This window comes from Aspergillus nomiae (genome assembly GCF_001204775.2).
Source record: "Aspergillus nomiae NRRL 13137 chromosome Unknown contig00039, whole genome shotgun sequence".
Lineage (NCBI taxonomy): Eukaryota > Fungi > Ascomycota > Eurotiomycetes > Eurotiales > Aspergillaceae > Aspergillus > Aspergillus nomiae.
In genome coordinates, this window is record NW_015378094.1 from 98,431 (window position 1) to 121,838 (window position 23,408).

General features: G+C 47.7%; 6 protein-coding genes across 6 annotated transcripts; 3 read left to right on the forward strand and 3 right to left on the reverse strand.

The window, feature by feature from the left end:
* Positions 1–117: 117 nt before the first annotated feature.
* Positions 118–3,825, reverse strand: ANOM_002954 (putative serine/threonine protein kinase; the record flags this gene model as incomplete). The annotated part of the gene is made up of 5 exons (XM_015548211.1): positions 118–1,983; positions 2,032–2,201; positions 2,255–2,369; positions 2,479–3,724; positions 3,782–3,825. 5 exons carry the CDS (start codon positions 3,823–3,825, stop codon positions 118–120), a joined length of 3,441 nt encoding a protein of 1,146 aa, XP_015409986.1.
* Positions 3,826–5,401: 1,576 nt separating this feature from the next.
* ANOM_002955 (aminotransferase-like domain-containing protein) lies at positions 5,402–7,618 on the reverse strand (the record flags this gene model as incomplete). The annotated part of the gene is made up of 8 exons (XM_015548212.1): positions 5,402–5,697; positions 5,759–6,583; positions 6,630–6,706; positions 6,762–6,929; positions 6,982–7,024; positions 7,087–7,118; positions 7,196–7,232; positions 7,308–7,618. Coding segments are annotated over 8 exons (1,740 nt in total), but the record flags the coding sequence as incomplete, so codon positions are not given.
* A 2,787-nt stretch (positions 7,619–10,405) lies between these two features.
* ANOM_002956 (uncharacterized protein) lies at positions 10,406–11,496 on the forward strand (the record flags this gene model as incomplete). The annotated part of the gene is made up of 3 exons (XM_015548213.1): positions 10,406–10,637; positions 10,697–11,408; positions 11,469–11,496. 3 exons carry the CDS (start codon positions 10,406–10,408, stop codon positions 11,494–11,496), a joined length of 972 nt encoding a protein of 323 aa, XP_015409984.1.
* Positions 11,497–13,139: 1,643 nt separating this feature from the next.
* ANOM_002957 (uncharacterized protein) lies at positions 13,140–18,958 on the forward strand (the record flags this gene model as incomplete). Its single annotated transcript, XM_015548214.1, has 11 exons — positions 13,140–13,757; positions 13,956–13,993; positions 14,327–14,896; positions 14,948–15,147; positions 15,275–15,425; positions 15,696–16,260; positions 16,318–16,728; positions 16,779–16,895; positions 16,962–17,203; positions 17,311–18,801; positions 18,862–18,958. 11 exons carry the CDS (start codon positions 13,140–13,142, stop codon positions 18,956–18,958), a joined length of 4,500 nt encoding a protein of 1,499 aa, XP_015409983.1.
* Positions 18,959–19,508: 550 nt separating this feature from the next.
* Positions 19,509–21,545, reverse strand: ANOM_002958 (MFS transporter; the record flags this gene model as incomplete). Its single annotated transcript, XM_015548215.1, has 10 exons — positions 19,509–19,585; positions 19,654–19,787; positions 19,897–20,008; positions 20,069–20,478; positions 20,530–20,616; positions 20,683–20,715; positions 20,786–21,030; positions 21,087–21,121; positions 21,188–21,297; positions 21,355–21,545. The coding sequence occupies 10 exons, from the start codon at positions 21,543–21,545 to the stop codon at positions 19,509–19,511; spliced, it is 1,434 nt and encodes a 477-aa protein (XP_015409988.1).
* A 492-nt stretch (positions 21,546–22,037) lies between these two features.
* ANOM_002959 (alpha/beta hydrolase family protein) lies at positions 22,038–23,258 on the forward strand (the record flags this gene model as incomplete). The annotated part of the gene is made up of 1 exon (XM_015548216.1): positions 22,038–23,258. One exon carries the CDS (start codon positions 22,038–22,040, stop codon positions 23,256–23,258), a length of 1,221 nt encoding a protein of 406 aa, XP_015409987.1.
* Between the last annotated feature and the right edge of the window lie 150 nt (positions 23,259–23,408).

Sequence of the window (23,408 nt, forward strand, 5' to 3'; positions counted from 1 at the left end):
GATACTAAAGCAGAAGCTCCATCGTGCAAATGAGGAAGTCGTAAGTCGTAGATCTCCATGTCCTTCAGGAAAGCGTTCATCCGCGAGCAACAATGACGACCGACCAAAGGCCAACCACTACTCAGGGATCTCAGGCGTCGAGCTCTTTCCATTGGCGGCTTCTGGTCCGAACCTGGTGCGTGATAGCGCCTCGCCTGTGGCTGAGAGCGCGCTCAACAAATCACCTAACAGCCGATCCATCTCAGCCGTCACATCACTCTCATCTGCTCCTTCATGCATCACTTCAAGTCGAGGAGGCACAAGATCAGGGAATACAATAGGCTCCATTTCATCAAGTGCACTTGTAGCTGGAGCGTGTCGAGCTGTGGGTAATGGCTCGGATGACGGAGAGTCACCCCTTGCGGCAAACGGAGGGTTGGGCTCTAGCTCATTTGTTGGGATGGCAGTCGGGAATGGCTCGGACTGCAGAGCGGAGTCTGATACATCGGGATTATCTTGCCAAACGGGGTGGCTCTCCTCCTCATCCGGCCCAGGCCCGTCTAATACAGATGACTGATCATCATCCTTGTCCTCATTAGATGCTAGAAGCTCTGGGTAGTCATGCTCCAGACCTTGCTGCTGCTGTGGGATGCCACCTGGTGGAGTGGAAGGCCGGTCAAATCGGAATGGATCGTAGTCAGTATCAGAGCTTATCGACACACTAGCACGAGAATGAGTGGATGCCGACGTGGATGGCCGAGAGTCACCAGGCTCCCCAATACTGGTGGGTCGAATCGTGGCCGCAGGCTCAAGGTCTAGAACTGGTGCCCTTAAAGTATCATAGCGACTGTTATCCATATCATTATCGGTGCCATTCTGGTCCTCGCCTGCAGCTGCGGTCATGAGAGGAAAGGTCCATTCCATCGTTGCGCGCCTTGCAGTGGGTTCAGGCTCCACAGGTGCCGGTTCCTGCGACGCTTCCGTCTGGGGTTCCTCCTCCTCTGGAGGCTGCATGAAAACTGGGAACTTCCAATCCATGGTTGGGGGTCGCGGGCCACTCTGAGGCTGGAAAGTCAAATCTTGAGGTTCCCGGTTACTGACATCACTGCTGGACGAGCAAGAACGACTATCACTAGAATTACGGAATTGACGACCGCTAGACCTGTTCGCCTTGATAGTATCTGCATCAGCAAGTTGAAAGGGTTGTGACGACGAAGCTCCAGCTGCATAGTGTGAGGAATCAAATGAGCCAATGTCAATATCGATAAATGTCGAGGTGACGGAGGAGCGATCGGTCTCGGTGCGAAGAGGTAGGTCTGAAACAGGCTGCTTTTCCTCAATTGGGACAAAATCATTCTTCGTCTCGTACGTATAACTTGGTTTCTCTTCATTGAAGAGCCCCTCCATAGCTTCAGCGCCTCGCCGGACACGCTCATCGAAGTTAGCCTGATCTTCCTTTGTCATTACCCGCTCAATCGGTTCATCGAATGACTCTCGTGCAGGTTGCATATTCGTGGTGCCAATTTCGTCCTCCATCTCTGCCAAAGATGCGGCTATCTGGTCAAGGTCAATGACGGAGAATCTTCGTTCAAACCCATCTGTGGTGCTGAAATTCCAGTCACTGTCTGAGTCCATAGTTGTGCCTGGCATCTCCGCGGCTGCTGCACCTCCGGGGTGGAATAAGGAGATGCGCTGGCCTCCCCGCTGCGACCACTGATAATAGATCCGCACTAGCTCACTCAAAGATGATGTGGGATAAGCTTCCTCGGTATCCGCAATGTATGCATGCGATTGTATGTCTGCCATTGTTGGTCGGGTAGATGGGTTTGATTCCAATACGAAAGAGACAATGTCTTTCAGCCCATCACTGTATTTCGAGTTTTCCAACTTGGGAGCGACGCGGTTGAGTTGCCTTCCTATCTGCATTCGCTCTCGCAAAGTCGAGTTCGGGGGGTTTCCCGTCGCTATTTCGAAGAGCGTGCAGCCATAGGCCCATACATCGATCTATCCCGGTTAGTATGTGATGCTACCTCAGGGACTAGGAGATCCAACCTCGCTACCATATTTGTGCGCTTCGCCACGCATAGAGAACATCTCAGGTGGCATCCAGTGAGGTGTTCCAATCCAAGTCGAGCGTTTGTCCAACTGTGATTGTAGCACTCCAGCCACACCGAAGTCGCATATTTGCAATCGTCCCTCCTCGTGTATCAGGATATTGGCGGCTTCGTGAGATTATTAGCATCCGTACGATTTGGGCTTCTAACATCATTCCTACCTTTGATATCTCGGTGAATGATGCCAGCATCGTGGATAGCACGTAAGCCAGCGGCAAGCTCACGAGCTACAGGGATGAGAAACTTTTCATCCAGTTGATCACCCGTGGCTCTCATCTGGTATGATCAGCGATTGATATGATAACAGGCTTTGACGCTCTGGACAGCAGATAACCAAAGAAAAAACATGATGGATTATAGGGCGGACCGGGCAGTGCAGACTTACCAATGTCCTGACGCTTCCACCGGGGCAGTACTCACAAACCAACCACAACTGGGAGTGGATGGAGATGGCTTCGATTATTTCATTGATATTTTTTGCTCCTGAATCTTTGACCTGCTTCATGACCTTCGTTTCATGAATAAAGTCCTTTATAGACTCGTCTCGAAAGTCTCGAACACTCTTGTAGTCCAAGGAATCAATATCCATGACTTTTATCGCCACTATTTTGTGCGAGGGCAGTTGGTGACCTTTGTACACGCGGCCATAAGCACCTTTGCCAATCAGCTCCTCGAATTCGTACGGAGGAGTATCAGTTTTCGCTCTGCGACACATCTCCTGGACCGCGACACCCTGCTCACGCGCAAGCTTGATGGCCTCTGCTTTGTGCTTCGTAATAGCGGCCATGGCAGACGTCGGATCCAGGAACTTGGAGCCACGAGGGGGATCCATGGTGGATGTTGAGGGCTTGGGGAAGACTGTCTTGGTTTCACGCAGATCGCAGTATCTCAAGGGCTCCGGTGTTGGCGGAAGTAACGAGTCCTGGCTTTTGACTGCTTGCTCTTCAGCCAGGCCCCGGGAGTTCAGCTTCTGGATCGGGGCTGTTTCGTCGATAGGCTCGTCGTGTGGGGAGAGTGAGAAATAGTCGGCGGGGTAGGAAGTTTGGAGGTATGGTGAGGAATACTGCGACGACTGCGAAATGGGAAATTCACTTTCTTCGGGCTGGGAGTTCGGCTTCTGCCCAACGCTGCCTGTCCTTCTGTGTAAGGGGTCACTAAATGAGCGCGGTTTCCACTTCCTGAGGCGCGCTGGAGAAAGTGGGTTTGAGAATTGTCGCGAATGATGTGGTGGCCCTTCACTGTAGGATTGGCAATACCTTTCCCAGAAGTCGTCCTGATCTTTCAATTCGGGCTTTTTTCTCCCGTGACCGAAAAGACTTTTGATTGCCGAGGTAAGGCTGAGAGAACCTAGCGACTTACTGGCCTTCCTCGATGCGCTTTTGAGTGGTTTTGCAATAGGCGAGCGGAGATGGCCCGAAGAACTAGTGTTAAAAGAGTCACGAGGGGCGTTTGAGCAGATGCAACGAGTCCGTTCACAAAGACGGGTTTCCTTTGCCGCGAGCCTGCTACCGGATGCAAGGAATGTGTTCTCTGACTGCTGTCCAAGCTTCTCGTTATGCAACCCTCTCTGCTTAAGCTCAGTTGAGACCCCAAAGCCAAAGCGCGCAGAACCTTCCGGATAGGCCCTAGTTCTGCATGGAGGTAAAAGTCAGCGTTCGACACGCCAGATGATCAAAAGAAAGCCAAACCGGCAGGCGCATCTTCGGTCCACTGCAACCTTTGAGTTACCCATCCTTGAACACTTCCAAGCAATGACAGTATCGTAGGAAGGCAAAAGATGTGGATGAAGGAATACACGCCTGATCTTCCAAGCTTACCAGGTACGGCGGGTGGAAGAAATAGGAAGGAGGGGAAACAAGAAGGAAGGAAAATAACAACAGAACAGACACGAGGAGGGGGAAAGGCACGAAAAGCCTGCATACTGACCTGCGCTTTAATCACAATACAATCTCTTTCTAAGGTGTAGAAAGATTGCTAGGAGATGATCTGGAGCCCAATGCCACGCAGCCTCTTCTCTAATACATCAATGACGGACGGTCCTTGGCATGGGGATCTTAGAACAGGCCTACTTGTTCTATATCAATACTACCGACACTCCGCAATATACCAGCACCTTTCACGATAAGTTAGCTCTTGGAGGGTTTCCGCAATGCGGACTAGGGACCGTGGAGTTGATAGCAATGGAATCAAGGTGTCGATGCTTTTATTGCAAGATTAGCACTGAAAGCGAAGATAATGCCAGCCGCGCTAAGAGCGGGCGCTAATGTTAGCGTGAAAGCAATCAATTGGCCGATCACTGGACTGAGAGGTGGCGGGCTGTCACTGCAATTCACTCCCAGTCACAGTTGGTATACAGTGCAGTGTCATCCAATTCCAGAACAACGGTAGGTGATCCTGTCCAATTGCTGTTATGCTGAACGAACTTATTCGGCCGATAGTTCACTAAGATGAAAGAGCTTCTGTATGTGACCAGCCACAAGAATCGACCCCGATTTATTGTAGCAACAGGCAATATTCAATAGCTAACATCCCTAGTATTAGCATGAGAACGTGGAACTAGTCACAGCATCAATATTGATACAGGGGGTAGAACTAAAGCTAGTAAAAGCGGGCACAAAATTATAGTATTGAATTAGATAGAGAAAAGAGCCCCAGTATCCACTTTGTGAATCAAATATTTCCAATATTGCATCAAAACTTATTCTCATGCCATATGGATCAAAGGGGAACGCAGCAGTTATAATACACCGCTTCTGGTGTATACAGTGGGAAATAATGCAGAAAGGTATTTTCCCAAGATTTTCAATAGACTTACCACACAATTGATCATGAATATATGCAAATCTAATTACTATAGTATTTCACGATCCTCTAATTAATCAACGTGTTTAAGAGGGAGGAGGTATAAGGAGCCAAAAAAGGAAGATCACAATCTATTAAAAATCACAACATAGGCTCTAGAAGAACAAAATGAAACATTATGGTCGAGTAAAGTCTTCAGTCCCCGGAAAATAGTGGATAGGTTGGGTTTCCACGGTGAAGGACAAGAAACGTTCCATTAAAGTTCCAGACATGTCACGTTACTGCTGATCCATGCGGAACATTATTTTTGCCGTGTGAAGGAGTAATTTTGTTTTTGTTTTTTCCCCTCCTCTCAACAATACCCATGGTCACTGTGTGGCTCTGCGCCCACAAAAATGTGAGCTATGCTTATGTACACCTCCAGTTATATATCCAACTAGTCAGACAGTTCATATAGATGTTACTCTGCTTTGCTTGTCAATTATCTAAAATTCATCTATGTATTTCTCATTATAAACCAATATGCATGTTCAAAATTGCCGACTCAGTTCATTCCAAACTCTTGCCTCAAAGTTGTACCGAAACGGGAAATTGCTTCAGCAATAGCATCAGAGCTAGCGGCAGCAAATGTAGCACGGAAGAACAACTTCTCCTCGCTCGCGCCTTGAGCTTTGAACCAGCTGCCACGAGAGATGAGGACACCGTTGTTGACTGCGGCCTGGAAAACCTCCTCCTCAATTTCTTCGCGTGTCTTGCCAGACGAAATTCCAGGGTGCTTCCGCCAGTCGATTTCAATCCAATGCTATTTCCTGTCAGTGCTTTGGTCGTGAGGAATGAAGAATTTAGATAAGCTCTGAACTTACAAACATCCCTGCTGCAGGGGGGTTCCAATGGGCAAGTTCTTGGGGGAGATACTTCTCACACGCATGCACCATGGAGTCTCTGCGAGCCGTGTATGACATACGAAGGTTGATCAGCCAGTCTAAGTACCCAGCGTGGCCCCATTGCTCCTCCAACAGCTTGTAAAGCACAAGCTGCGAGATACCACTTGGATTCTGGGAACTAGTCTCGCAGGTTCTGTTGAATCGTTCGATGATTTGCTCAGATCCGACAGCCCAGCCAACCCGGGAGCCGGGAGCAATGACCTTAGAGAATGATTCCAGCCGAAGCACACGACCATCAGTGTCAAGACTCAGGTAGGAAGGGATAAGAGACTTGATGAATTCTTCGTGGTTGGCTGGCGGTGGAACGGGCTCACCATCAGCTCCAGCGTATGGCTGCATCTGCAAGAAGTAATAAGGTTCGTCCTCCACAATATAAACGTCGTGCTTCTGAGCAACCTTGTAGACTGCCTTGCGTCTCTCCGCCCGTTGTGTCGCACCCGTAGGGTTCTGTCCTGTTGGGATAGTGTAAAGAACGAAGGGCTTACGAGCACCCCGGGCGCTTTCATCCCAGTTGCTCAGGACCTCGTCAAGGGACTCGGGCAAAAGGCCCTCCTCGTCCATTTTGATAGGTGCCACCTTCAGACCCAGAGGGAGGGCAGTTTCCTGTGCGCTAGAGAAGGTATATTCTTCCATCATAATATAATCACCCCGTTCGCAAAAGAGCCTGAGTGCCACATCCCATCCGAAGGTGCTACCACAGTTCAAACAACATTGCCAATCCGAATAGGGGGGGTTGTGGATGAGCTGTTTCTATTAGCTTCGCTCTGACCCTTCAGATCACTCAGCGTACCTCTGTATGTTCTGTGACATATCTCAGAAGCTGCGGAGCACCCGTAGCTTGACCATAATTGAGAGCTACCTCAAGATCTTCGTAACGTTAATGCCAAGACCGGGTGCGAACGATGGTTGAGAGCCAACTAACCGTATAGACTTTTGCCTTCGCGAATATCACTCTTTCCAGTGTGTGCAACCGTTCCCGACTCGCGAGTAGCTTCAGGCGTGAATCCTGGTGGAGTGGGAACCTTGATATCGAGCTCCTCGAAAGGAAAGTATTCCGGAGAGGGCAATCCACCGCCCAGAGAAATGAGGCCTGGAGAACAACCTTCAGCAGGAGACATAGCTTGCAAAACGAATAGAATTACCTGGGTTCTTCAAGTATTTCGCGGCGCCTTTCAATGTAGATACCTAGTACATAAAACCTTTTAGCCTTTCACTCCAAGCCCCGCTTGAGCAATGCTACCACAAACCTTCCGGGATTTAGCTTCGATGGAGAGAATGTCTAGAATTGGTCAGTCGTTGTTCTGTGGTCGGGAAAGTATCGGTTCATAAACAGGGGTCCGTTGTCGAGAGACTCACGATCCCAGCGTTTAGCCTTGGGCTTCGTATAACATGCCTATTGTAAGATGATATTGCAATTAGCACATATTCGTAATGCAGACCGGACCTCTTCTAGCACACGGGGGCTTACCGGACTTTTGAACATATCACTACTCGTCGCAGGTGCAACACCCTTGGGAATCGGGGCACTCTTGGCCCTCAGAGCAGGAATGCCCTCCACAGTCAGAGGGGCTGCGGGGGAGCCATTCGCATTATCGAGAGCGGCGGAGGGGCTCATTTTCTCTATTGTTTGCGATTGAGTGGATTCAGTATAATAAAAGCTATCCCTAGTTGACTGGCGTACAAAATTACTTTGTAGAAGTCTCAACTGTATGACAATCTGAATCTTCCACGAGGAAGACAACAATTGTAGGGGAAAGCGGGAGTACAAGTAGGTATGAATCAGAAAGAAAGATAAAGGTCACACACCGATAAGCGCCTTTTTTTCGTCTCCGCTTGGAACGCCGAGCGGACCGGTTTCCGCTCACACAGATTTACTGACGCCATTGAGGGATAGCGATAGCGCCAAAATCCTTTTGCATTGTCAAACCCTAATTTTATCTATATCATTAATCATTTCCGCATTATTGCCCTTTATTGGGTTTCTGTTATCTAATCGAGGAAGAGATCCAAGCATCTGAATGGCTCCGGCAGATGCTTAACGCGCCTTAAATCACCTGCAGGGCGCGGGGGCGGACAGCTAAGTATGGTAAGGTGTGGTATCACAATACAGATTGAATGCGACAATATCAGCATGATCACCCGACCAGGGCTGTAATTCCCGGTAATCCGGGTATAGTTATGTCCGCGCGCATAGACCAGGCTACCGCCGGGATCGGATACCATTCAATATTATTACTAATTCACCCTGTGTCACGAGGTCTCCTCCCAAAAGAGGTGACGGAGGCAAAATACATCCTTGACATCTTGTCGGCAAAAGGACGGGTTCTAGCAATAGTGAGCCCCCCATGCCCTGGAATGGTAATCCCAATACGTGTCGGAATAATAGTCTTAAATAATTGGAATTGACACCACTTATCGAAAAACCTATATATCCTCTATGTATATTCTGGCACTCCCATGCACAAACTCTATGCGCATTAAGCATTATCAGGCCACGAATTAGCGCTAGTACTTTTAGATACCTTCGACAATAGAGCCAAAGTTATAATCTCTGTACCTACTATCGTTGTCTGATAAGTAAGGATTCACTCAAGTGCCCTAACCCCTGTGTCGACTATGTCAATCAGCGTATCTCTTGAGAGAACCTATTTTATACTATAAAGCCAAGTAAACTAGGCTACTCACTCCCTGGTATATTTAGATATTAACCCTCTTCGTCATTTATTAGTAAATCCAGCTACGGTAGGAAGACCATCATAGAAGATACTTGCATAATCAAGGATGATGGTTCAAGACGAGAAAAGTTGAATCAGGCTGACTGCCGTAGTGCCGCCAAGGAACAAGTTCTCTAGGCTTCAAATCACTGGGTAGGATTGCAGGATGTCTATCAATTAACTTATATTAGTTATGGGTTCCACTGCTCAACAGCGATCCTATGGGATCTGAACATTGATGAACTTGAATATAGATAGCCGATGCTTGATCTAATAAAGTTAGCATCGGCTTACCTTTCATCGAACTATTCACGCCCAGCTGCTGTCAACTCGACAATCCTCGGTTGAGGCCTTGGTGACAACCAGCGCTGAAACTGGAAGATCTGCACACCGGACAAACGATGTAACGGAAAGCCAAAGAGAAATATTTCTCACGCGTGGCCTAGTAAAAGTACTCTGAAGGAGACAAACGTCGCCTTTTGGTATCCATAAGCACAGCCCCTGGAATCATCGGGCCCATAATCTATGTTATCAGCACTCGCAGCTCGCTGCACGCCATAGCGAGCCAATGCCACATTCAGTCATTTCTCCTTATTTCAGTAGACCGTGGAAGCCTTAAGGGTCCCAATCGGCAGACTCCATCCAGGCTTGGCGATTAAACCAACCGCGGGCGGGAGTGGAGCCTCAATCTTGTTGACACCCTGATGCGGTTGAATTTTGAGAACTTCTGGTATAAAATCTAAAATCTCTATAATATATTTTTACCTTAATCTAGGCGCTTAGCACATTCCATATGGCGGAAGGAACCCCCGCAGTTCGTGCCCTATCTGAAATGTGACAGGGGAAGTTTCCAAACCCTCTTTTGATCTCCTGGGTTCCAATAGCCTGCTGTCCAAATGCTTCGAGAATTAGATTTCCCAGTGAGTATCTTTATTTATGTGTCAAGCTTCACCAGGGAGTCGTATGATCATCGAGATATCTATACTACGACAAACTCTTTTCCTATCTTGGGGTACTATACAGTGGCAATATTTCTAGCGAGACTTCGAACATCATATCATGGTTCGTACCAAAGACAGAAAACTGGAGTGACGGCCATCGGCTAGATCCTAACGCCGGCCCTAACCAGGGTCTTCTATAATCCATCACATTACGTCACGCCTTTATACAACATGACCCATATCGTGTTATCTTGAATTTACAATGGGGTTAAAATCTATTCCAACAGTCTTTATCGGTCTGTTGAACACATGTCTATAACAAAACGAATATATTGTGCGGCAGATTTTCTAATTGGAATCATTTTCCGTATAGGGTACAATCGGCAAGGTAGGAGGGACTCCAGTTGGATAAGCTTTACTCACAATGCGAGAGTTTCGGCCTGTCTTCACTACTTGTAGATCCTATTAATAACCCATACAAACCTACAGATAATCTACGAACCATGGTACCTAGTGCATTGATGCATGTAGTTCACAGTGCCATCAGAGGCAGCCACTCGTGTTACGCACTCAGATCGGCGAGCCGTGGTAAACGATATTGCCACCCAGACTACACTTACCTAGAACAGTATCTCAATGCACACGAAGCTAGCGGGATCTAGTTCACGATAGTCTTCATTAAGCAAGCCTTCATTGGTAGGTCTTAGGTCTCTAGAAATGTTCGTTCAGGATGACGTCTACTATATCTCCCAGGTCAACGTCCGGTTGGTCTAGGCTTACGAGTCTCAGTTTCTTAAGACAAGGAACACCGTCCAGCTAGCCCCGGACATAAATATGCTCTATCCCCCATAGAGTGCCATAACTCCCAGTAACCTCATTTCCAAGCCACAAGACCTATGCTATTCACAATCATGAAAAGCTTCATCACCTTGACGGCTCTTGCTGCCGGCGCACAGGGCCTCGCAGGTCGCACTACTAATTGTTGCTTCCATCTTACTGCCTCAGGCGGTGCCTCGGGCACCGTTGGCCAGCTCAGCGATGGACAAAACCGTATTGGTGACAACACTCTGTCTCCTGCGCAATTCTGTATTAACTCGCATGGGGCTATCACGGACGGCAGTGGCCGTGGCTGCATCTTAACTCGTAAATAACACACCTTTCGGATAATGGAAGAAGCGTTAACAAGCTAACGAACAACGTAGCGCCGACTACTCAGTTCCAGTGTGATCAGGGTGCCACACCTGAGTCGGGTTTCTCTATTACCCCATCTGGCTTGCTAGAGTTTCAAGGCGGCTCTGATTTCCTCGCTTGTGACACTGGCCAGAACGGTGGTATGAACATCCATGTCACTCCTAGCAAGGCCCTCGGGAAGTGTGTAAACATCCAGTTGAAGGCCGACTCATGCGCACCTTCTGCCTCCTCTGCCCCACCCACAACAACGTCCGCTAGCAATAGCTGTCCCACCACGTTGTCTTCGGGCAACTTTGAGTTTCCTCATCTGATCATTCCTATCAACTCAAAGTCTCCCAATAAGGCGTTAGGCACCTCATTCAACGGCACGGTGACATCAACTATCTCAAGCATATTCAACTTCGATATTCCCCAGTCTGATTCTGGAAAGACGTGCAGATTAGTGTTCCTATTTCCCCAGAAGGCTGACCTTCAGACCTCATCCTTTAGCTTCAGCGGTGATGGCAAGGTAAACTTTTCCAAGCTTTCCAAGGCTGCCACTACCTCTACTACCTTTAACAACGCTCCCTCTATCTCGCAAGATCTGGGTGATATCACGATTTCGCCTGGAAATTCGTTCGTTGTGTCAACGTTCTCCTGCCCCGCTGGTGAGGCTATTGCCTTCGAAATGAAAAATGCCGGGACCACCGAGCTTAACTTCTTTGAGGACTTCAACCCTGCTCCGTAAGTCCACTTTCTTGATAGACCCACCTTTCTATTGAGCGCAAACTAATGTTACTTCAGTCTGGGTCTTTTCATCACTGTCTGCTAAAGAAGTAGCATGATCTCGGCGTTCTTCTCAGAATTCCACCATTAATAGTTAATCATCTGTGCTGAGTTCCTGGCCAGGGTGATCATGCCGGAAACAATTTGCCCAAGAGCCTCATATCTCAAATGATTACGCAGATTTCCCGTCCAAAAAAGTCATTCCTTTTGGTTAACGTCCTGGAAAACACCAAATCGCCAGATTTTTGTATTATGTTAGTATTGAAATCGATTAATTATTTTTCTAATCCAGCAGCGCTGGTGTAGTGAAGACTTTATTATAATAGCATATAACAGGGATGCAGATCATTTTCACCTAGTCGATAGCTCCTGTGACTGATCTTATTGTATTTCATTTCAAATGTACATCCATCTTACAGTATATAGCTAGAACATAACTAATTAATTAACAACCCCATAGGACCAATTCTGTTAGAAATAACGGGCAATCATGTCTGCGTTCGAGGAGTTTCCCAACATAAGTAGACCAAGTTCAGCCCAAAAGAACAACGAGCAGCGGATCTTCTTCCACTTCAATGTCTATTTCAAACCTTCCTTCTCAAGGCTTGCTTGACGCATGGACCAGTCCCGTATATCTCGAACCATGGATTCATGGCCCTCGTTACCGCCCACAAAGCATTTTATCCAGAAGTTGCCCGAGCATATTCCTGGATATTTGTATAATACCCGGCCTGTACTGTGTGTCGAATAGATGGCCAAATTACCACATCCATCTCCGAGCCATCGGCGCCTTGAGGTCGTGGCCGCACTTCCAGGGCATGATGAATCCCAAAACCTTGTATCTGCCATAGCCATAGTGAGGATGCAATCGAAACCGGGGACGTGCTGTCAGCTGGAGGCAACGCCTGTCTCCTTTGATAGAGAACAAAATTTGAATGTTTTTTTCTCCGATACGTTGACCCTCACACGGCAAGCGAGTAATTAGCTGTCGCTTCAATGTGGTAAGGTTCTATACTGTCCGACCCGGGTTTTGAAGACAGGGAGTGTATGCATATCGAGTCACAAGCTGTTTATAGTAGACTAAAACCCAAGTCTAGAAAGCAGAAAGGAAAGCGAATAACCAGGCATATGTTCGCTGTAACTGATTCAGCCTCAACAATCGTAGGAATTGAACTATATGCAGACGAACCTCACCCAGCCTAGTTTCGCCTCACCTACTCCACCATAAACACACCAATAATATGCGGTATAGCTCCTTACCTTTCTTGGGAATACACCAAACACCTGTAGAACATCGGTCTCCCAGAGTCCCTATTACTTACGGACCCTATTCATCAGCTCCTCTGCAGATCGTGGTCAAATACTCCAGAACTAGCCGCAGAGCCTGTTTCAGAGAGAACAAAGGCTGAAATTTTGTCCTCTTCGGTGCTCCGCGATAACAGTACTCTTTTTTGTTGACTGTCATTTGATCAACATCTTATCCTCAGGACACTACACGAAAAGCCCAGTACGCATAGTTACGTGGTTACCATTTTCTCTTGAAAGCGAACCTGCGATCGACTCTCCGATATTAACACCCATGCGTTAGGGAGCTTTCCAACATTTCCAATCCATCCTATTCCCGATAGCTTCGATTCTTTTGCACTCTTGAACTGATATTTTACCCACCTCTGAGGCTCCGTGCCAAGGATGCAATCACGCCTGCGCTATGACGATGTCGCCTGGGAGAAAAGCGAAGCCGTCGCCGATGGGTGGGTTTGCCAGGTTTTTGAACCCGAGGTCCTAGAACTGGTTGGCAGATTCCTGGTCAGACACCATCGCCCTGGCGATGCTGTCGAATTCAGTTTTCTCGAGAAAGGAGCATACAACATCTCTTTCCAGATGAAGTACAAGAAAGCAAACACCGCCATAATACGTTTCCCCCAGCCAGGTGCCACCATGTTTCCTGAAGAGAAGTCCCGTAATGAAGTCGCTACCATGCGATACATTTGCGATCAGACTTCAATCCCCGTTCCTTTTGTCCACCACTGGGGGACAAAGAAGGAAAGTACTCTGGAATTAAGTCCTTTTATTATTATGGACTATATTGACCATGATACAAACATGTATGATGCTCTTAACACGCCTGGGTGCCCAAAGGAAGATCGTGGTACTCTTGACCCGGATATCAGTGAGGCAAAATTAGAGGCTCTTTACAGAGGGGTCGCAAGTATTTTGCTTGAGCTTTCTCGACCACATCTACCCCAGATAGGGTCACTAGACCAGGTTGACGATTTCACCTGGAAAGTGACACATAGACATGACAAGGTTAGCTCATGCTTCCATCACAACGTCAAATCAGCCTCAGCGCGTAGATCACGCCTGTGATCCACTGCATGTGGGAGTCTTTCAAGGTATCAATGCCTCTGAACCAATAATCAATAATCTATTGTTCTTTCTCTGGTGCTTATGTTCTTGGCGTCCGTGGTTTCTTGCTTGGTAGGATGCTCGATATAGTAAAGTTAGCATCTGGAAGCTCTGGAGTCGGACCGAGCTCGTGGCAAGTAAGCAAGCCTTGCGGCGAAAGGCGGTAAAAAAAAACCGAGTCGGCCCGACTCACTACTTCGACGTCTACAACATTCTCCTCCTGTGTGCAAGCAGATATAGGGACTATAGCGAAATGCAAACACGCCCACCTCCCGCAAATCACGCTTTGCAGCACTCTGTAACTGCGTGTCAACGGTGTAGAGATCAGAAAGTGAGCTATCTATCGTCTTTGCTTGAATTGTCGTCATATGATGCTGAGCTCTTGAATCATTGTTTTAGGTCAAATGTAGTCGGGAATGTCCTGCATGCGCCCGGTGCCAGCGGCTGCAGGCCGATTGTACATATCCCAGCCCCCCAGTCCGCCGTGGTCGGAGGTTGCGCCGCAGCTCCCGGGGCGTGCGTCGTGTAGGTGGCCAGAGTACCGAACAACTCTCCCAACGCCGTATTATCGTGAGCACTGTCGGCGGATCCGCTGATGCTCAAGAGTCAACTGCCAACCTAAGCCATCGGCCTAATATTTTGACGCCCCCCCGTCACCGTGTGCCGCATAATGAAACCAGTCTCCCTCAAACTCAGTACCAAGCGCGCGAAGAAACTGCTACGTCGTCGAGAGGTATCCCATGCTCTGGAGGCCGAGCCAGCTATCTTGCAAATGGTGTTGGTGTTGAATCAATCAATGTTTCTTCTGAATCATACCCAACTCACCTGCGAAACACGGATTTGATCAGAGAAGGCTTAACTGCTGATGTAGCTTGGCCACCTTTACCACCACGAGCCCTTGGATTGTCCTTACTGGACATATATTGTACGCGAATCTACAATGCATCTGTACTGTTCTGTAAACCTATTCTTTTCCAGGAGTATCTTGATGGAAAGATTCCTGAGGTCCTGCTCAAGGCTCTTTTTGCGTTAGCTACGGTGTAAGTTGCCATATCTACGCCTGGATCGGCCAGCTAAAACAATATTTGAAGATTTCTTACTCGAGTAAATGAAGACAACAATGAGGAACAATCTGAGTGGTCGGAGTTAAAACTTTTAAGCGCATATTCATCGTGTGGCCTTTCATGGGCAAAGTCAGCTCTAAGGGAAGCTATGTCATCCATCTGCACAGAACCATCTCTGGCTGTTTTGCAGGCGCTTCATTGTTTACAACTGTATTGGTTTGGAATTGGTGAGCCGCGAACCGGCCATTTATGTCTTAGTAGGTTTTTTGTCTCTCTACTTCTTTGACTAGTTGCATCTTGTCATAATATTGAGGACTTTCGGGTATCACAAAATCTCCGCTAACGGTCTTGTAGCTCTGGCCTACCGTTCGTGTGATCTCCTTGGATACAACAAAAAGGTTGTTGACGGAGTTGAAAACCCCGATTTCTTGCTCGAATCAGAGTCAAGACGTCGATGCTTCTGGGCCTGCTGGATATCCACATGCATGGTCATGGAACCAGAACCGTATGTCAGATTGGCCTGGGCCGAAGCATCCATGATACCACTCCCTGCTGCTATAATACATAAAACTTCCGGAGATGAGGTTGTATTAAACGAGAAGATGGATCATAACTGGTGTTCAAGCTTAGCCATATCTCAGTGCGAAAGTATTCGCTCCCCAGTGGATGAGGCATTATTGGTTAAAATGGTCGGAGTGTGGTAAGGACTTCCGACAATGTTAGGATTAGTCTTTCTTGCTTTCGACGCTAAATCATCATGCTGTCTATTCTGTAGGGCTAAAGTTCAGCTTTTGGTCCGCGATTGGACATCCTCTAGCATTAGTCGGAATCTTGATTCGCTGCAAAGACTCTCGCACTTGGCAAGGTCGATATTTCAGGACGGAATGTCAAACAGGGATCTAGCAACCTCTCGAAGCGACCAGGGCACGGAGAATACCCCCCTGGTGCTCTTTATCAGTGCCCTTTACCACCAGTGCCAGATCACTTTGCATTCAATGATTGTTCCTTTGTTTTCTGGTACACACCGTGGACCAAGAATAGACCCGGAAGTTGTGAAGCAAAGTGCCGAGACAGTCACACAACATGCAGAGTTATTCGAAGCTCTACTAGCTCCTTACATGTACGGGCAAGGTGATATTACACTTCTACCGCCTTTCGTAGGATATGGTGCTTTCATCACAGGTGTTGTTTTCTTGGCTACTGAGGTCTCTTTTCAAGACAAAACACCACGAAGACCTGTCTCCGGAGCACATTCCGAGAGTCGTAGATTGTCGACTGTGAAGGGCACCCTTCACTTACTCAACAAACTTCGATTGTATTGGAGGGCTCTACAGGTTTCTGTGAGTATATATTCCTAAATGGTCGAATTGGGGGGATACTAACTATCTGGAATGCAGTGGGAAAAGCTCGACGCTGCATTTCAGCTACATATATCTTGCCACAGCGCACATGAATCAGCCAGCCCACATGCTATCAAAGCTCCCGAACTTAACCCTTCAGAACCTAAATCACAACTCTCCGACCATGTACCAGAAGGCTCTGTGCACAACGAGCAGTCAAGCACTCGCGAAGCATCAGTACCATCGATAGGCCCCTCGGGCGAACATCTGCATCCGTGGGTGAGTGACCAGAGAACTCTGGAAGTCGATCCAATGCAGCAAAATCCACAGGCAACCATGTCCGATAATTGTATCTTTGAACAATCGGATATGGAGACCGCTGATATGTCTTTCACAACACCATCTGGTGTAGCCCAGGACGACCCCTGGTATAATCTGTCTTTCGCGGAGGCTGGAATTGAACAATTCGTAGGCTTCGAGCCCTTACATCTCTTTCAGGAAGGATGCGGATTTTTTAGCTGAGCGACGATCCACTCATCTGTATGTATAACGTGCACATAACCGAGGAGGCGGGGCAGTCGGGCTCGGAGGAATCGGACTCGGACTCGGACTCGGAGCGTTGGACGTTACTATCCGTTAGCCGGAATACTTAACAATGTTGCCTCGTATATAGTGTTGTAACACTCACTGTGGGAAAATAGGATCTGCTACTTCTAACTACTTCGCATTGGACAACAATCAAAATGCTCAACCATTACCGCGATATTGAAACGGTCGACTCAACAAACCATTCATATATCTTTGTGCAAAATGCGTCAATCCCTTTGAGAACTGGGGGAGTGCTTCGCTGTAACGTCTATAAGCCGCGGGGGACATCTGAAGGAATCAAATATCCCGTTCTTGTCACGTACGGACCGTATGGAAAGGATGTCCCTTATGAACAGTAAGTGTCCATACTCAAAGAATATAATATTTCTCCCGCTCCCTGATGTGCTTTCAATGCGTGAGTTATTTAACACTACTAGATGGTGCTAATGAATGAAATAACAGGTTCAACCCCAAGAGCTTTGCAGAAGTGGATCCAGCTCACCAGACAGAACATTCTGCATGGGAGACGCCTACACCCCAATACTGGACCGACCACGGCTACATCGTCGTGCGAGTGGATGAGTTCGGAATTGGACAGTCTCCAGGGCAGCTACACGTCAAATCCGCAGCTTCCATTGATGGATTCTGCGAGGCTATCGAATGGGCTGCTAGTCAGCCTTGGTCCTCTGGGAAGGTCGGCCTCCTCGGAGTCAGCTACTATGCTGCCACACAGTGGCAGGTTGCGGCTCGACAGCCTAAAGGCTTAGCGGCAATAGTGCCATGGGAAGGATTTTCTGACGCCTACAGTGAGTCATTGCGACATGGCGGCATCCTCTCGAATAAGTTCTTTTCCATGTGGTACGATCGTCAGGTCGCGCCGAATCAGTATGGGCTTCCGGGGCGAGCGGCGCGCAACTGGGGTCCTGATACTGTCGAAGGTGACCTCAGCGCTGAGGAATTAGACGCAAACCGTCATAAGGCCGCAATGCATGAGCAGCGGTACCGCGATGACAAAGAGATCTCGCCGCTGAACTTCAATCTTGAAGACGTCACAGTTCCCCTTCTCAGCGTTGCTAATTTCGGTGGACTTCTGCTGCATCTTCGAGGAAATGTGATGGGGTATCTCTGGTCTGGATCCGAATTCAAATATCTCCGATTTATTGCTGGACGCCATGATCTGCCATTCTACTACCCTGAAGAAGTAGAGATACAAAGGAGCTTCCTCGATGCTTGGCTCAAAGGGCAGGATCGAGAGGGCTGGACGAAAAATGGGGTTCTTCCTCCAGTGGATTTGATTCTGCGAAAGGGAAATGTGGGCTTCAATAACCCAGCAGGGGAAAAGAAGTTTCTTCGCCGTACAGAGAAGGAATGGCCATTGGCTAGGACACAATACACCCCGTTTTTCTTAACAGCAGATAGTCAGCTACACCTCGATCAGCCACACCTGACGGTCCCTAATAAACTCTCCTACAGCGCCCTGGGCAAGGCAGAAGCCTCTGACATGCTGACCTTCAAATCGGCTCCTTTTGAGAAAGAAACAGAAATCACTGGACACATTGTGGCTCATCTTAACGTATCCGTCAACAGAGATCAGTGGGGAAATTCGCCCACAGATCTCGACTTGTTTCTCAGTCTACGCCATATATCACCATCTGGCGAAGAGATATCCTACACAGGCTCCGTCGGAGACCCTGTCCCAGTGACCAAGGGTTGGCTCCGCGTTTCTCTCCGCAAGACTGACCCTCAGCACCCTCGCCACCGGCCTTGGTTGCCGCATCGCAACTACTACTCCACGGATGTACTACCTGTAATTCCTGGCGAGGTGTATCCTGTCGATGTGGAGCTCTGGCCAACTAATGTAGTCGTGGAAGCGGGAGGCCGGCTTGTGTTGGAAGTGAGTTCCGGAGACACCGCAGGGACTGGGATCTGGGGTCATGACGATCCTATTGACAGGTTTGACTCTCCTCAACTACACAAGGCATATTGATGGCTTGTTTTCTAACTAGCATCTAGGTCAGAGGCTATCTTCAAAGGTCTAAACAACATCCATTTCGGGCCAGATTATGTGAACTATATCACACTCCCGATTATTCCCAACGAGGGATCTTGATGAAACGATCTCTTTGGAGATTCTCGTCATCAGACCGCTACCAGCAAAACAGCTTCGCGAGAATCACGCCATCTCTACGTAGTTGTGCAATTTATACAGTACACAATTCAACCACAGTTGGATATTTTTTTATTTTGCTCTATTTCCGTGTAAATGTCTTCTGTACAAAGTAGTATAACACAAAAGGAGCCAGTTATTTGTTGGACCTCCACGCTGAGGCTATTAATAATATATAGGGCTAAACGGCCCAACTGCAATGACTCTATATACAATTTCTCTAAGAATCTAAAACAAACAAGTTGTACATCATTCAATACGATCAGGACGTGTGATCGATAAAACGCCACATTGCATGACCATCTCTTGAAACTCCGAGTAACCATAGCTATGTAATTCCGGGCAGAACAGACATTAAGAGTAGTCGACTAAGAAGTAAACCTGCTCTTCTTCCTAATTCGAGCCCCGTACCTGTAGAAAATATACCTGTCACCCGCAAATTTATCAGTTCCAAGAACAACTTCCCAGGCGATGGCTAGAGAAGAAGAGCAACTTACGGAAACGGCACCATCGCCAAAGTAAGAAACGCGAGCAGACACGAAGCCCAATGTAGCCCTAATTTATTGTACACTAAAAAGAAGCCAAGGTAAGTTTTACTCCCTCATCAGTCATCAACATTAGCAGGTATTCAAACTCACTCTGAGTCCCGAACAGAGGGAAAGCGCCTGCAAATGTCGATCTAGTAAAACTGTTTGCCGCCAAGGCGCTGGCAGCGTAACGAGGGTAGGCTTCGACGAGGAAGGTGAAAATCCCAGAAAAAACGAGAATTGTCCTGTTCCATTACGGTTAGACACAGCTTTCTTTATCATGGAATTCCACTCCAGGGTTGACTTCTAGTCTTGATGAAGTTCATTGACATCCATGTTCTTGGGTCTACTTACCCAGCTCCGAAAAGCGCACTTCCGATCATTGGCACTATCCAGTGAATACCTGGGTAAATTGTCCATGAGAATATGAACAGCCCGATTGTTACTAACGGTGCCCCTGCTATAGCTGTATTTATCTCAGATTAGTATATGGTGGAAGAATCAGGGGGTCAAGGAAAAGTGGTACCTGGAGGAAGTCTCCATTCCGGTTCGAACCCGGAGGCTTCCGGATTTTGAATATGATGATTCTTTTCAAGGCGCTTGTAGTTCCGATGCCAAAATGGATCGGAGAGAATGGCTAACACCATTCCGACGAGAAGGCCCAGGAAAGTGAGGCCTCGCTGCCATAACTCGAATCCATACACAGACTGGAAAACCATCTGAAACGCGCCGAAGAAAAGATAAAGTATGCCCAGCAGCAGTGCAGAGTATATACACAGATTCAGGCACATGGGCTCCAACGTCAGAAGCATGACTGGCCGGACGATGGAACGAAGGATGAGCGTGCTCACAGGCACGTTACTATTCTCGCTTGGTCCTAATGGCCATGGATTTCCAGTCTTCTTTCTGATTTCTCGTGCCTTCCTCGTTAGAAGTCTGGCGAACTATGTTAGGCATGTCAAGCCGATTGGGGGACAATTAACCAACGCTGGATGATGGGTCTCGGGCACACAAAAGTATATCGAAACTAGCATTGTGGCGGCCCATATCAGTAAGGTATAAAATGTCCAGCGCCTGTATGTTTAGTGTCAGAATGCCATTGTCACTCACAGCTCTAGGAGACTGCCTCTTTGTACATACCAATTTGTATACTGGTTTATAAAGCCACCTAATCTGTGAAGGAGGAACCAATATTTCGTAAGTGCATGTATACATAGCAAGGAGATTTCCAAGAGACACTTACAGAGGCCCAAGCTCAGGTCCAACAAAGGGACTTGCAGTATATATCATCATAGGAGCAGCCAGCTGATGCCGAGGAAACATGTCTCCAACCGCACCTCCAGCAACGCTGAGGAAGGCACTTCCTGCAAAGCCATTGAAGAACCGAGAAATGAGTAGCGTTTGTATGTTTCTCGCGACTGCACATGGTACCAGCCAGATAAGGAAGAATGTGAAGGAGCTTAGAAAGATGACTCTCCGTCCGTATAGCTGTGCATTGGTCAGTCTTTATTATTAGAAACCCCACAAGATACTATGTTTCGTACCTCGGATAGAGGGCCTAATATTAACGGGCCAAACCCTAAGCAGAGGCAATCTTAGTCTCTTGATCTATAACCGGCAATCAGTGGAAATGCGACTGACTTACCCATGCCGAAGACAAAAAGTGATAGCCCTAGTGTTGCAACCTCTTGTGAACAATGGAATTCATGTAGAAGTTGATCGTAGGTCGTAGTATATATGGAAGATGTGCAAGCACTACCACAATATCAGTCCGACAAGTACCGGAGTGTTGATCAAATTCGGCATACTCACACACAAAGTGAGCAAAGAGATATGATAACAACAGTCAGCCATCTTCTCATTAGACTTCTCTTGAAAGGATGTGCCGGGTCGTCTTCATCCCATTGGATAATCTCCACAGATGCTCTCCTATCGATGGTGTTGCTGGGATCGGAGTCATGTTCTAGATATGAACTACGTGGAGTACCGTCTTCCGCTGGCATGAGGGATTTGAGTTAACAAGGTATTATAACCTCTCTGGGCCAATCTACAGACTGTGCAGATTATTCAAAAAGGCAGGGTAGAGCGACAATGAGAGATCCTTCAGTCCTATTCGAACTTTGAAAAATGTAGACGTATTAATATTCATAGCGACAAACCCAGCCAGCCCTATCTTTAAACCACAAATTCATGCATCATTGGCTTATAAATCAACACTCTATAACTAGCACTAATCTCAACTGGTCGTGAAAATCTGTTCCTTGTTAGCGTTACTTATCGGACCGAATAGGGTAGACATGCATGATGAGGATAGTCGGCCCGATTTGGTGTTCTAAGTGACTCGGACCGACTCATATCATATGATAAGTTGTCAAGAGTTCTTCGCTAAGAACATCTTTTCCAAGGATATTTCCCACATTTCTGTCTGACACGTCTGTATTTGCTTTACCAGAATACGTGAACTTGTCTGCAATTAGTCAATAGTTCTGGCGACGATGCTTATCAACCATTTTTTCAAGTCCAACGCGTGTTTCAGTTATGAAACTCTGCGGGCCGCAGGGTACAGTAATTATGGTGGAGCAGACCTCGGGGAGGTGATAGCTATTATCTCCAAAATCCGAGCAGGAAACGAAGATGACTGGCTGGTCGAGTGGAAAAGGGCAGCCGACCGAGCATTTTCCAACGCCTCACAATCAGCATCGGTGAACAGCACAGTCAGTGCCTATGAGGGATATCTACGCGCCTCAAATTACTATAGAACCGCTGAGTTCTTCCGTCGCGATAACTATGACAACGATGAAATGGCACAGATTGTGTTTGAAAGATCGGAGGAGGCCTTTGATGAGGCAATGAAGCTGTCTACATATGCCTATGAATCGATCAAGATTCCCTACCAAGGGACAACACTCCCTGGATATTTTGTCAGCCCAACTGCTACAGGCAATCCACGACGCACCATTATCTTCAATGGTGGCTATGACTCAACTGCGAGCGAAGCCTGGTTTGCGATTGGAGCTGCAGCCCTAGCAAGAGGATACAACTTTCTCGCCTTCGATGGGCCCGGTCAAGGTGCAGCTGTACGACGACAGCACCTCTACTTCCGTCCTGACTGGGAGAAGGTGTTAACTCCCGTGGTTGACTTTGCTTTGACTCACAAGGACGTCGATCCCAATGCCATAGCAATTTTCGGCTGGAGCATGGGCGGATACCTGGTGGCACGAGCAGCCACGCAGGAACATCGAGCCCAAGCCATTGTCTTGGATGATGGAGTATACGACTTTGGGTCTTCATTCCGAGCTAACCAGCCATCCTTTGTGCAAACACTTGTCCAAAAAGAATATGATGGGGTATCCAATTTCATTTTCGGCTTTGCGCAGTCTCTAGATACGGGTGTTCGGTGGGCCCTGCGGAACGGTAAATGGACTTTCGGGGTGTCATCAGAGGCGGAACTGATGCGTACAGTCAATCTGTATACACTAGAAGGCCTGGCTCAGAAGATTGTGAGTCCGTGCCTGGTTCTCGACGCAGAAAATGACCACTTCCTAAAAGGTCAGCCGGAGTTGCTTTGCAACCACTTGAAATGCGAGTATGAGTTTGTCAGTCTCGGAGCTGATGAAGGTGGCGACACGCATTGCCATCAAGGTTCCTTCTTCAGGTTGCATCAAGTTATCTTCGATTTTCTGGAAAGGCGCCTAGCCTCAGTTGAGCTCGCGTAGCAATATGCGCGGCTGGTTTATTGGTGCACTTTTACATGCGTTTGGTTGTACTTGGGCCCGTCTATCACGGACGTTTTATGCGAGAGCCAATCTGACTCTTCTACAGAGATTTTCGAGATTGGATAATGCTTATTCTGATTTATGAAGCGT